At 38.0% G+C, this 13,552-nt stretch overlaps 1 protein-coding gene across 4 annotated transcripts in view; it reads left to right on the top strand.

Annotated features, from left to right (window-relative positions):
- crppa (CDP-L-ribitol pyrophosphorylase A) overlaps positions 1 to 13,552 on the top strand; it is a 62,786-nt gene that overhangs the window by 27,782 nt on the left and 21,452 nt on the right. For all 4 annotated transcript variants that reach the window (XR_006010656.1, XM_041987051.1, XM_041987050.1 and 1 more), the window contains exon 9: positions 2,519 to 2,650. Coding sequence is in view for 3 of the 4 variants with exons in the window: in XM_041987051.1 (XP_041842985.1) it covers positions 2,519 to 2,650 (132 nt within the window). In the remaining variant the exon portion in view is untranslated. The remainder of the gene's footprint in view (positions 1 to 2,518; positions 2,651 to 13,552) is intronic.

Raw genomic sequence — 13,552 nt, 5'->3', positions numbered from 1 at the left:
CCCTCCAACCTGACTTTGTGGTGAACTCAGTCTGGGAAGTTGTTATTACGAGAAACATGATGCAGGCCCTTAATATTCTGGTTTAGTTCAACACCAGACCTTTTTTTTTTCTTTTTTTTTTAACTGAACATGCACTCCCTTCTTTATCCCAGGCTTGTTTACATGGTAGTGGGGCTTCTGAAGATCATCGGCAAATAAATTAATAAATGAATGAAATAACTACAATGACTGTCAGGTTCAAGATCACTGCTGTAGATACCTCAGACATATTATATATCAGGAAGCCTCTCAGAATCTGTAAAGAATCCTTTAATAAGTAAACATGACAAAAAAAACACTTGTTTTTAGATTATGCTACTATTTCAGTTTTTGGTGAAACTGGGCAAGTTCACGGTAAAGCAAAAAAAAAAAAATAAAAAATTAGGAGGTGTGCGGTTTAATCCTGTACTTTAAATGAGAAATACCCTTCAAAGCTCTGCAGATACCTTTTTAAGGTAAAAAGCAGCTATAAAATGGTAGACAGTTTACTATTTATGTAATGAAAACACAGGTAACACTGTTTACCTACTAAATATATGAGACGACATAATAATTACATCCTGTTTTTATTAAGACATAATAACAAATCATCTTTTCCTAACCTGGTTTGATGTAAATACAGAACCTCTGTATACAGAGGATTTCATAGGCCACTCAATAACTACAAGGTGTTTAGGTCCTGTGGCTGCAGAACAAGCCGAAATCATCATCCTTCCACCACCATGCTCAACAGTTGGTATGATGTGCATTGTTGAAGTGAACCCTTCCAAACAAACTTTCTCTGACTGTACTGTCATGAACTTTAACATTTAACACACTACTAGAAATTTTTGTGGAAACACGTTGCCTTAAAACATTCTAGTTTTTAGTAATGCTGAAACTAAACATGTCAAGTTGTATCAACATGGGCAACCATTAGAATTTACTTAGTTCACTTATCCAATTTTCTTTATACCCCCTTGTTGTTTGAACTAATTCTCTTAAATGAGATTTATGCAAATTGTTTAGTTCTTTCATGGAACTTTGTCATGCACCTAATGATAATTTCTAGATGTATCTTTGCAACAGATTATGGGTCCAGAATTGCAAAAACAGAATTGAAAAGGCAACTATGGGTTGTGTCAGTAATCATCACATCTTTACCCATGATGCAATGTATAAAAACTGCCGTTGGTCCCTTTCACTCATGGTACCAACTTTAAAATTCAAACAGGGCAGAACTTTCTGGAATTAAAGCACATAACTCAAACGTATAGCACAGCAATAAAAAAAGATTACATTTCAGCTGAATCTGCATTTCCCATGAGGCTTTGCGGTCCAGATATGTTGAGTTTTGAAAGTAGCCCCGCCCCCTCTGACAGAAATATAACATTTTCAGTTTTCTTTGCTAATCATTATTATTACACTGCACAATGTAGAAAACTATTAGAAACAACTTGTTTATTTTATTAATGAGACACTCTTTATACAAAACATTAAATGATAATTAGTCAGTACTATAAAGCTTATGTTCAAACAAAATCTGGGCTTGGGTTTGTTGCAGTTTCTCTAAATCTTCACAGTCTGGCCTTGGAGTGAACTTGCTGGAACATTTACTTTAAGGAATATTTACAGCTATTTTAAATGTTTAATAAGTTATGAATTATCGTCCTTATGTTTCTAATGCAGCTAAGTTTATGACCCAAATATCCATTTATCAAGAGACTGACACCTTTTAAATCCCAGTATTTCGTGGAAAATGTTAACTTTTGTTTGTTTTGCACATGACTCCAGAAATACTTTAAATTATAATTTTTTAAATTATCAGAACAGTACTGATCAAAGCACTTATTACAGACAGCTATATCAATATCAATATAATCATTGTAATCAAATTTTAGAAAAACACCACAAATCCATGTAAATTAACAGACTCGACTAGTTGCTGGGATAATCTAAAACCTGAAGTCCTCAAGTTGAACTTCCAGTGATGACAGTAAACATTTTACTAATATTCATGTAAAATGGAGTAATTGTCTATCCAGAGAAGATTTGTGGACACTTTGGAATTGATCCACCTGATAAGTGCATCTCACTGCCACAAGTTTTAAGGAGATATGACAGAATAATTGGAATGTATAAATCTCACTTTAAGTGTCTCTCACTGGTCTAGATTAAAAAAAAGTAAAGATGTAAAGGAGATGACACAATACCTGAACCAGTGTGACGCAAATACGCTCCCCTAATTTGAGAAAGCAAGCCGCAAAGGCCCTAAGGAGAGTCATTATATTCTCAGATGGGCCAACATATAAACCAAAGTTGTTTACTTTCAACACAGCAGAGCTCAGACTTCCTTTATCTTCCCCAAACACTGCCGTAAATAAACAGGCCTTTCGTTGGTTCAACTGCCTGAAAAAAGGCACCGAATTGACGTTCTGGTAAAGATACTCAATATTGGTGAGTGTTTCCTGATTGTGTGTGGGGGTCTTTGTTTTGATAGGTGTGTCTGAGAAGTGGAGATGAGCTGTCTATCAGCAGCAGTGTAGCAGAGCCTGCTGCCATCATGGATCTGGCCTCAACGGTGAAGCTCCAGAACATTCTCCTATATAGCATCCAGCTTCATCAATCCAAAGTAAGAGCTTTGTCCTTTCTCCATCTTCTCTGTTGTTTTTTTATTTATTTATTTTGCTCTAAACTGAGCTCTGAGCTCCTGAGGAATGCATCTTAAAAAGAGGCCAAACCAAACATAATGGGAAACGTCTTTTAAGTGTCTTGTTCCAGTGTCTCTTCAGGCTTTCTTTTGCTTCAGGCAAGTTTGCTGTCTTTTATCACCCATCTTTTGATTGCAAGTGTGAAAAGATGTGTGCCTGCTAGTGTTATTAAAAGAACAGGATATCAACTTTTTTCCTTTATCCACATGGGAGCTGTGTTGTTTGAACTAAATGCTGGAGGGATGAAAAGGATGCGGAGTCGCTTTAGGTGAAAAACTCAGTGCAGCCCGACCAACACACGTTCGCTGAGATGCTAAAGTTGAACTGGGTGTCATGGGAATCCTCTACAAACCCAGCCAAGCCATGGAGTCATGAGGGTGGATGTGGTTTACCTGAATTCCATAACTTGTTGCTTAGTAATTAGTGCAATTCACATTGTTGAATTATTCATTTCTCACAGTGAGAAATGTCAAGAATCCTGCTACCAAAGCTATCAAATCATGGTGTTTTGGCTAGATGTGTGCAGCAAACCCAAGACAAATGTTGAATATTCATGGCATTGTTGGCTTTAAATATGACATCCATCATGATTTATGTTCATGGCTGACTGCAACACTGTGACAGATGAGGTTTCTTGGCAGTCGCATCACTTCACAAATCAGTGGTAAAAGCCTCTGTGCCTCAGGCGAGAGGATGTTTGAGCAGATTTGGTTTAAACACTCCTGCACAGAAGAAAAAAAGAGAGAAAAATGAGATGAAGGAGGCCAGGTTTTGTTGGGTCAGCGAGAGCTTGAGGTGCATCAGGCTTTGACATCACACTGTGGCCTAATTAAAAGGAGATGCTTTGTTTTCTCAACAGTGAGACGTGCAGTACGCCTCAGTCCTGCATATGAGTTTGATTCTGCCATCGGATGTTGGACATCATGGTTTTCCTCTGCCTTATGGAGACTAATGCTGTTAATTTGTCATCTCGTTCCACTCCTTCGAGGGTACAGAGAGAAGGGGGAGGGAGTGGATGGAGATAATGTATGTTTCACCATGATAAAATGCTTAGCCTTGTGAGATAGTGGAACAACAAAATACAACCCCATATAAATCACTCTTTTTGTTATAATGAAAATAATTCTTCCCAGATGGCCTTATTCATCCTTGTTTAAATGCCTGCTAAAACTTCTTCTTTCAGCTTTTCATTTTTTTTTTCTATACTTTGCAATCGTAGTTTTAGTTCTTTGGCTTAAAAAAATAACTATCTGACAGCAGTTAGTATTGGGCAAATAGTTAATATTTTTATTATCTGATTGTTGGAAGATGCATTTTTCTTTCATCTATTAAATCATGATAATGATCCATGGAAACTATAAGAGTCAGTGACTGGATTTTATTTATAGTTATGTATCTGAGTATCTGGCACATGACATGAAGCTTTTTAAGTTCCCAGAAAATTATATTTTCAGTTTGGTATCATAAGGGCTAACATTGTGTTGTCCCCATGACAACACAGTCTGGATTATATTTTCTGTTCTCTGCAAAGAAAGGTCAGGCTTTCCTGTTAGAAGACTCTACATATGTTTGTAAGGGAAGCAGCTGTGCTGCTGTCCAGAGGTTTGCACATTTGCCTTTCCTGTTAAATTATTTTACATTATTTTGCTCTGCGTACCTGTGTGTTGTGTGTACGAGTCTTCAGCTCCACTCTTTTTACTCCGTGTTCAAGGCAGTAAACCTTTATCTGGGAGAGATCTCAAACTTCAGTGTTCAGGTTTCTGTGGTACATGGACTTAAGTGATGGAGGTCATCACTTTTGCATAAATAAAATCCGTAACTTTGTTCATATTAAAGCTAAAATGAGAGTTATTTTTTCTTCAGTGCAGTTGGGTTGGTAAAATTTATCTTCTGAGGTCATGAAATGAAAGACATTTGAAATTAGACCTAATTTAGTGTTCTTAACAACCATCATGAGAGATGTACGGTCACATTACCACCACTGAGCTGTTCTTAAAGAAGATGCCAATTTCAGCTTTTCCTGCATTGGATGTCTGGAGAAAAATGTTTTTAGAAATCTTTTTGTAAAATAAAAATCTTTTCAATATTTAATATGTAACAACTACGGTATGCCTAAATAAATAGTTTAAAACCACTTTCATGTTTGTCAGTTATACATAAAGCCAACAAATTAATATCCTGGCTTTGCAAAGCTCACAAATGAATATCATATGTCTAATTTCTTTCACCCAAATGCAGCTGTAATTACACTTGGCTCATTTAATTTTCCCATTAAAATCATATAACTACTCCATTTTTCATTGAATAAACATTCACATGCCTGAAGTAAAGTGGCAAACTTTAAAGTACTCTGTTATTAGTAAAGGTAAAACAAGTGTGTACAGTTAGGAATTTGTTTCAAAAGAACTTTAAATCTATATTTTCAATGCAGAAAACATGTTCTGTTTAACTGTTACACTATTTTATGATATTAGATAATTATGTTATATAAAGCAGAATTTAACTGTTGAAGCTGGGTGAAGGGGGCCCATTTTAAAGAATTTATGTGCACCTCTTACTTGATGCTTTTTTTTATGGTTTAATCGGCTTATTTTTCTACCTAATCAAGCTATTGATTATTTTCTATTTACTCCAAAATGCAAAATGCCATTCAGAGCTATTTAAATGCTAGTTACCTTGGTTGACCTTTAATGGTGTGGATGGTATTTTCTTGGCACACTTCAGACCACTTAGTTCCAAACACCACAGCCTACCTGTGTATTGTTGCTGACCATGTCCATCCCTCTATGACCTCAGGGTAGCATCTTCTGATGGCTATTTCCAGCAGCATAATGCACCATGTCACAAAGCTCAGATCATGTCCAACTTGACGATGACAACGAGTTCACCGGAGTCCAACGACCTCCACAGTCACCAGATCTCAGTCCAACAGAGTAGCTTTGGGATGTGGTGGAACAGGAAATTCTCATCATGGATTAGGGCTGCACAATTAATCGGATTTTGATCGTGATCACGATTTTGGTGGCCACAATTAAATGAACCTGATCGTCAACAATATTTACATTAAAAACGCAGCTCTGCTGCTTCTCTGATCACACACATTCTCAACCTGCAGTCGGCCAACCACCAGGGGGCGAACGCGAGGCCAAAGCTTCATTAAGCTGCCTAAAGAACAAGGGCGTGCACCTTTTACAGTCGGCAGCTAGTTGTACTCAGTGTTGCTAGTTTTCACTCACCTCTAGCGACTTATTTTCAAAAAAACGACTAGCGACTAATCTAACGACTTTTTCTGGTGATATTGGAGACTTTTGGAGACTGACGTGAAAGAGCGTATAGTTCACTCTTCAACAAGGGGGGGGTGCTCCGACCCCTCCCCCGTCCAGAAGCACTCAGAAGAGGCTTGGTCCTCACGCAGCAGCTGGACTCAGAGCAGGAGAAGATCTGTTTCATGACCAGGCTGAAAATGAAACGTACATAACTGCTGCTGGCTGGTCCCGCGCTGGCTTACCGTCAGATATTAATGTTTATTAATGAAGAGTGTCGACATTAACATTTAAAAAGTGTTGTGACATGTTGCAGACTCCTAATTAAAAAAAACATTACACTTAATAAAATTAAACTTAAAAAACAAAGAAAATATTGACTGAAGAATTAAATTTTTATTATTTCTTTACTGTTCTAAACATTTTTATGTTGTCTTTTCTTCAATGTTTGCCTTTCTCACAACATCCCTCCCACACTAGTATCCATTACTAGTGATGGATGTTCGGCTCTTTTCAGAGAACCGGTTCTTTTGGCACCTAAACGGCTCCTGATTTAGCATCTTTTGTAGCCCCAAAATTTACATTAACTTCTCAAAAATGAATGGTAAATGTATTTATTGCATTATTTATCATCTATTCTAATTTAAAGTTTACTTTTTCACAAAAAATTGTTGCAAAGTAGTTTGTTTATAATTGGTGCAATAAAAATACATGTTTTTCCAAACACAGTGAATAATCGCGATTAATAATCGTGATTACAATATTGATCAAAATAATCGTGATTATTATTTTGGTCATAATCGTGCAGCCCTATCATGGATGTGCAGCAGCTGTTTGATGCTGTCATGTCAGTATGTCTGAAGAATGTCAGGATGCAGGATTTCTTGGCAGACTGTTGTGTTGTAACAAAATGTGTTCTTGATTTTATCTGTTAAAGCCCATGTATGCTCCCTTACGTATGTAAGAGGTATGTCCGTTTCAAGCGTTGTCATACATCGTCTCCCTTCATACTTCCATGCATCTTTGACGGTGCCATGTGGCAGCTGGTGGCGGTAATGCACCGCTATAAAGTTGTTTGCATCCGCCCAACACACTCTCAGAGCCTTTTTTCAAAAGCTCTCGCCATCTCTGCAGTGGTTATCCTCAATGTTGTTGGCTTCTTCTTCTGCCTGTGCCTCTTCTTCTCTGGTTTGTTCATTTTGCTAGTCACATGTCAGCTATAATGCTCAACACTGACCCCATAGTTTCCAGTAGTATTGCTCCGTTTGGAAGTGCGTATCCGTCTTCTGCGTCGAGCATGCAGATAAACGGGCGTTTAGTGGTTTAATGTTATAGCTGATGGGTGGGTATCTCAGATGTTATAACGTGAGAACATGCAAAACCACATGATTCAAGAACAGAACCCCCCCCCAGTCATTAATAAATGTGTTTTTATCAATGACTGTGCATCATTATCTCATTCTCTCTCTGTCTATCGATCTATCGATTGATCAATAAATGGCTGAAGTTAGAGTAAGGTGTTTTGGGGGAAGAAGGATTGTTGGCCCAATATTTTGGTAAAGGTATTGTAAGCAGTTATTGTTTTCATGTGCAGCATTTACAACTTATTTTATTTACGCTGAACCTCACCTCTTGATTTTTATTCAGCTCTTGTGTTTGCATAGTGATTTTTAAAAATTCCTTTAATGAAACAGCTTTAAAGTGAACATATCAGACCAGCACGGTAGAAAAAACTGAACTGGTTGAATATTATAAAAAAATGTGTTCAGTTTCAGGCTGGCATAAGTGAAGCTTTTTTTTTCCTGGAAATGTCATGAGAAACTGTGGAATAACAACTGTGAAGTCAGGCAGCTTGCTTTTTAGGATTTAACAGCAAAGCGGAGAATGCTTTAGACCATTTTACAACAGTATGCAAAGTACTCTTACAAAATCAAATGCATGTCGCTGGACATAATTTAAAATCGTTAAGCACACTAAATAACTTTTTTTCCAGAGAGAAAATGCTGTAGATTCATTTTTACAGTTTGAAAAACTGTTCCCAGTAGCTGTTATGTTTTATGCATCTCTGAAGGATCATTGGACAAACCCAACAGTTTGGTAAAGAAAAGCCATTTAGTTAATTGAATTATGTCTTTTGACAGTTAAAAAAAACACACCAACACATGGAATAATGTCTATCCCAGACAGTTCTACCTCACTGACTCCTAGTGTTGTCTCTCTGGATGAAAACATTTTTTTCTCAAATGAGGCCTGACCATGGTTTCACATTTTTTTAGAATGAAAAAAATCAGTCCTTTCATGCACGTTGCGCCTAGCGGAGAGTTGCCATACATGCCACTTGGTTTTGTCAGTGGGAGGAAAGTGAAATGGATTCACGGGCAATGAAAAACAGTCTCTCTGAAAAGACGTGATCAAAGCGTCTCTAGAGTCTTTTTCCGTTTGTTGTTACCTACAAAAGATACCCACAAGCCAAACATCAGGTGCAGCAATGTGTGAAATCTAAAGAAGTTGGCTAAGACTACTCAGACACCGGATCCTCATAAACTGACACGATGTTGTGAAAACGCTGGAATATACTATCTGTGTCTCCTACAGTCATAGGATCCCTTTTTGCGCGGGGTCCTGGTGACTTGTCATCCACTAGAAAAGGGAGTTGTCACCCTGATATATGGGTGTTGTAATCCCTGCAGTGAGAGCCCTGATGTTTACCCAACCCCATATTTCCTCCTCCTCAAAGAGCCCAGACCTGGAACTCTAAACCTGAGAAGAGATTAGCCAGCCAGGAAGAAAAGAGAAAAGAGAGCGGGAGGGGAGGGAGGAGGAAAAGGAGAGGACTCTATAGGCCTATTTTCCTCGATCTGTTCAGATCTACGTCTGAAAGGCAGACAGGTGAAACCATACACGACCCAGTGAAGATGCTGCTGTGAGTTTTAGCCTCATTAGGGTCAAGGGAGATCAGGGAAGACTGTCGCTTTTGTGGTTTCAACACACTCCCGACTTTTCTCAGGTTAAATCCAACAATTGTCCCTCGGCTGAGTTAATGAGTGATCTCTAATACTTCCATACTTCCAGTTATTCCTGTGCTGGTGCTCGAGCTAGACTCTTTCAAACATCTCTTCAAGTTTAACCTCCCTTGAATGTCTTTCTGAAATTATGTTGAGGACCACAGCACAAGGAAACTCTCCACAACAGATAACAGTGCTTGTCTCATTTTCTCTGTAAACTGTTGTCTTAACGTCACCAGTCTATAAAAACATATTTCTGAACACTCATTGCAACACATCATCTTTTCAAATACCAGGCTCTAAAAATCCCAGCTGTTGAATCGTACCTTGTGGCACATTGGATATGCAATCAGATTTATGCTAACACAAGGTATACTGCTGACAATGTTTAGCCTTTAAGATGCACTATGTAACTTTCTGACCTTAAATCTCCACGTTTTGATCAAGTTTAATGGTACAGAGACATCTTTTATGTTCGTTTCTGGAGCTGAGAAGACCACACTGTTTAACTTGTTCTTCCACAACACCACATGCAATTGCAGCTGAGTTTCACATTACACACAAAATCACATGCTGGCAAGCAGATAAAAGCGCTTCGGTCATTTTGAATGCACACAATGATTTAGCGAAGGAACGCAACACGTTATCAGAGGAAACAAGTGAAAAGAGACAGAGCAAGAGATAAGACGAGTCAAGATAATGTGATTGGCTGGTTTTTACTGGCTGGAGAGAGCTCACAGTACAGGTAGTGCGTCTTTAAGCTTGCTAATGTTTGCTCATTGACTATAGAATCTAAAAAGTGCTACTTAAAACTAAACAATAATAAAGGGTCAGTGCAAATTAATTAATACATTTTAGTAAAAACATCCATATATTGCTGCGGAAAAATTCTATATAATATAATATAGGGTGGCTCTTATCCTTGTGACAAAGGAAAAGAGGATCAGTAGACATATTGGAACCTTGTATGTCTGTGTGAAATTGTGTACAGATTAATGCTTAAGTTGTATTAGTACACTCAGCTGACATTAGCATACAAAAAAAAATGCACTTTAAAGTCATTTACAATCAGAGTTCACCACAAAGTTCCATAAGTAGAGTCTGATCCTCATTTATGTGCTCTCAGGAGGAATCAGACACTTCTAAAGTATTTTCTAATTGAGGAATTGGGAGAAAATGGTTTCTCCAGAGGTCTATGTCCACACTTTTTCCTCACGCTGCATCTGTCAGGATAATCCTGTTTAAGTCCAACAAGGCAGACAGGTGAAACCCTACACGGGCAACCGAAGCTCCCGCTATGACCTTCATGTGTTTCCATACTGGTGGGGTCAGGCAAGATTAAGGATGGCTGCTGTCTCAGCACACTCCCAAACTTTCACCTAGAGTCCAATAAGAATAACTAACTAGTGTGTACTTGCTGTGATGAATGAGTGTTGGAATCTTTAATGTACTTGGATATTTTGTTGATGTTCTAGTTTCTAAAAATGTGAAGTTACCCCATTATGAAACTCATGTGGTATTTTAATTACACATATTAATCTTTTTTGACTAATAAAGATAAATGGATAGTTTGGGGTCATTTTTAAGTGGAAAATGATTCAACTGAACAAACGTTAGACAGTTTAATCAAAACATAGTGGAAAACAGATATGAATTGGCTTGGATTTGCAAAACAACTACTTTTGCTCTGAGATGTACTTTGCCAATCTGTATGAGTTCACTAATTTTAACATTTGAGTAACAGTTCAGTATCTACCCTGGCCTTTCACACATTTTTTTAAATTGTTTGCCCAAGTATTTTTCTTTGTTCACACTATTATGGCTTAAATCTGAGTTCTTCTGGAAAAGTGGATGATTGCAGTCATTGGAAAACTTACATCTCCTCTCAGACAGAAGCCCATGGATCACTCTCCTCCTTACTAACGTCTTTGTGGAGTTATTGCTGGAGTGTTGGGAGAGAGTTGCGCTGCCTTGACATGTGCAGGATATCAAGCTTGATCTACCATGCTCGAGAAAGCTCCAGATGTGTGTTGGTATGTGTGAAACTTGACCGCTGGAGTTTTGCTCAAGGAATTAGACATACCAGAGCACTGTTTACTCAGCTTTGATTTCTTAGATTAAAAAGACCAGAAAATGCTCTGTTTGGATTGATGTGACTTGACTCAGGCTCTTGCAGACAATCGGGAGAAGACGTGCCAAGAGAGAATTTGTATTTTAAATAGACTGTATGTGCTTGTTGAAGATTAATGTAGGCCAGCTCTTCACAATTAGTTTGTAAACATTCAATCTCAGAGATTATGGGCAAACATACATGTATATTTGTTTTGCCACTTGATTTTGAGCTGTTTCTGACCACCCACAGTAGATCTGGTTTGAGTTTCCTGACAGTTATATTGTACAGAAGCACAGCTTTGCAGGGATTATGCTTTAATTTTACAGGACTCATCAGTGGTTGTTTTTTGTGCTTTTCACCTTCCTCCTCTGCTTGCTGGGACGAGTTTGCTGGGACATCTTGGTACACAGGTTTATCTGAGTGGGTAACAGCTATCCCTGACCTACCTAACTAGTCTTTACCAGGATGCAAATGCATGCATGTCAAGGCTGTAGGCTCAGCCACTCGTGTATTCAGATAAATTTTTAGTTTGCATTTTCATCCATATCTGCATCAAACGATCAAGTATATGTTTATTAATATGTGCTATATCACTTTACAAGGTTCGCCTTCAAATTGTCAGTTCTTTTATCAAAGTTACAATAAGTGCTCAGATTTTGATTCCAGTACTGAAAACATGCACCCACCTTTTATTTTTCTAATTTTGTAATGGATAATTAAACATTATTAGCCTGAAGACTCAAAAGAAACTGCACAGATTACAAACCGAAGCATAGGTTTGCCTAATGTAGGAGCTAACTGATTCAAAAGTAATCATTTATTCACATTTTTACTTACCAAAAAGGTCAAAGTTAGCTGTTAGCTGTATACTAAGATATACATAGTTTAACTTTAGATTTTACATGGATATCACCTGCATAAACTGCACTTGTTCCTCTTTATTCCAATCGCATTTAAAGATTTAATTTTACATTCCAATATGAAAATAAGGCAAGAGATGCATGTTTTGACATAAATACAGCCACAACTTATGTATAAGCATTTATTATTTTAAACATTAGAGGAAGCCAAAGTGCTTATTTAGTAAATCAGGCAGGCCAGAACAAAGCAATGGTTCTGTTTTGATGGAGTAACAATTGTAGGATAGCTTTTATTTTATTACATTAATCCGCTAAAATAGCATAATCAGCCATCCTACATCTCCTCCTATCTGCTGCCAGGGCGTCTCTGTGCCATACTGTTTTATGCGTATGCATGTGTCAGTCTCAGGGTCTCTATTGTTGTTTTATTGTTGATTTTCCTGATGTTCTTTCTTTTTTTCCACATACCCAGTCATGGTGTTGACTGCTTGTTTTGCACCTGAACAAAAACATCACATGCCAAAGAGATTTTCAAGTGAATCAGTTCAGCTTTAGTAGCCTATTGTAGCACATACAAGCAGGTGCTAGCAGGTCTAGCTGTCTTGGTTTGGTATTTTTGTAGCAGGATATGTGGTATAATGCGGCTATGCTGTATAGCATTGTTTTTGATGACACATTGGAAAACTAGGCAGCTCTTAAGGTGTATACCAAAACACCTAAATTGTAAATTTGGCAGGTTAACACATAAAATTAGCTGGTGAATATTTAGATGTGAATCCATACAGGGTAATTAATTTGCCTTCTTTAATAGAAATTCCTATTATACATTTAGATGAACTAGATTTTAAGAGTTTACTCAAGAGTTTTCTTTTCTAGTTTTCTATGTAAAATGATTTACTCTGACACCTCATTCGTCAAGCCTCACGGTCAGCTTCCTCTCTCTCCTGTTTAGTCTGTTACTTACTGATATTTTGACAACAGTACAAAAACACAGTGTTGCACCTATGTTTGTGTGTTTGGCTTACACCCTGCTGTGATGACAGTCTCATGCTTGTACTATGGATGGAAGTGAGGGCACTAATCCTTGGCCAGGATGTGTGCTGCTGAAAGCCCAGGTAATTCCTGCACCTGCGGCTGACCTCAGATGCCCTGCGATATGGAGTGTTTTTGGCTTCCCTGGGATTCTGTAAGTGATACAGTGTGATAAGTAAATGAGGCATCTGCAGCAAGTGTGTGTTCTTGTGGGTCTCTCTCACCACAAGTAGGATTTGGTATGTCCTCGCTCATAAATCCTACCCGTGCCTTCATGCTTTCATACCTCCTTAACTAAGGTTTCATTGTTCTGCACGCTGTTTGGAGGTATGTCTTTCAGTGATCTGAATTCAAACAAAGACATCTCTCACCAGTGCTTGTTTAAAAGGTTCCAACTGAAGGGATCTGACGGAGATACAGACTTTCTCAGCGTCCCATTCTTAGCAAAGTTTGCCTTCTCTGAAGAGGGTATACAGAAAGAGAGGTTGCATTAGACGTGACTAACAAACTGTTTTGTTTGCCCCCAGACAGGATATTTTGGAAACCCATG

Source organism: Melanotaenia boesemani, chromosome 6, assembly GCF_017639745.1.
Source record: "Melanotaenia boesemani isolate fMelBoe1 chromosome 6, fMelBoe1.pri, whole genome shotgun sequence".
NCBI lineage: Eukaryota > Metazoa > Chordata > Actinopteri > Atheriniformes > Melanotaeniidae > Melanotaenia > Melanotaenia boesemani.
This window is presented reverse-complemented; position numbering and strand designations above follow the sequence as displayed.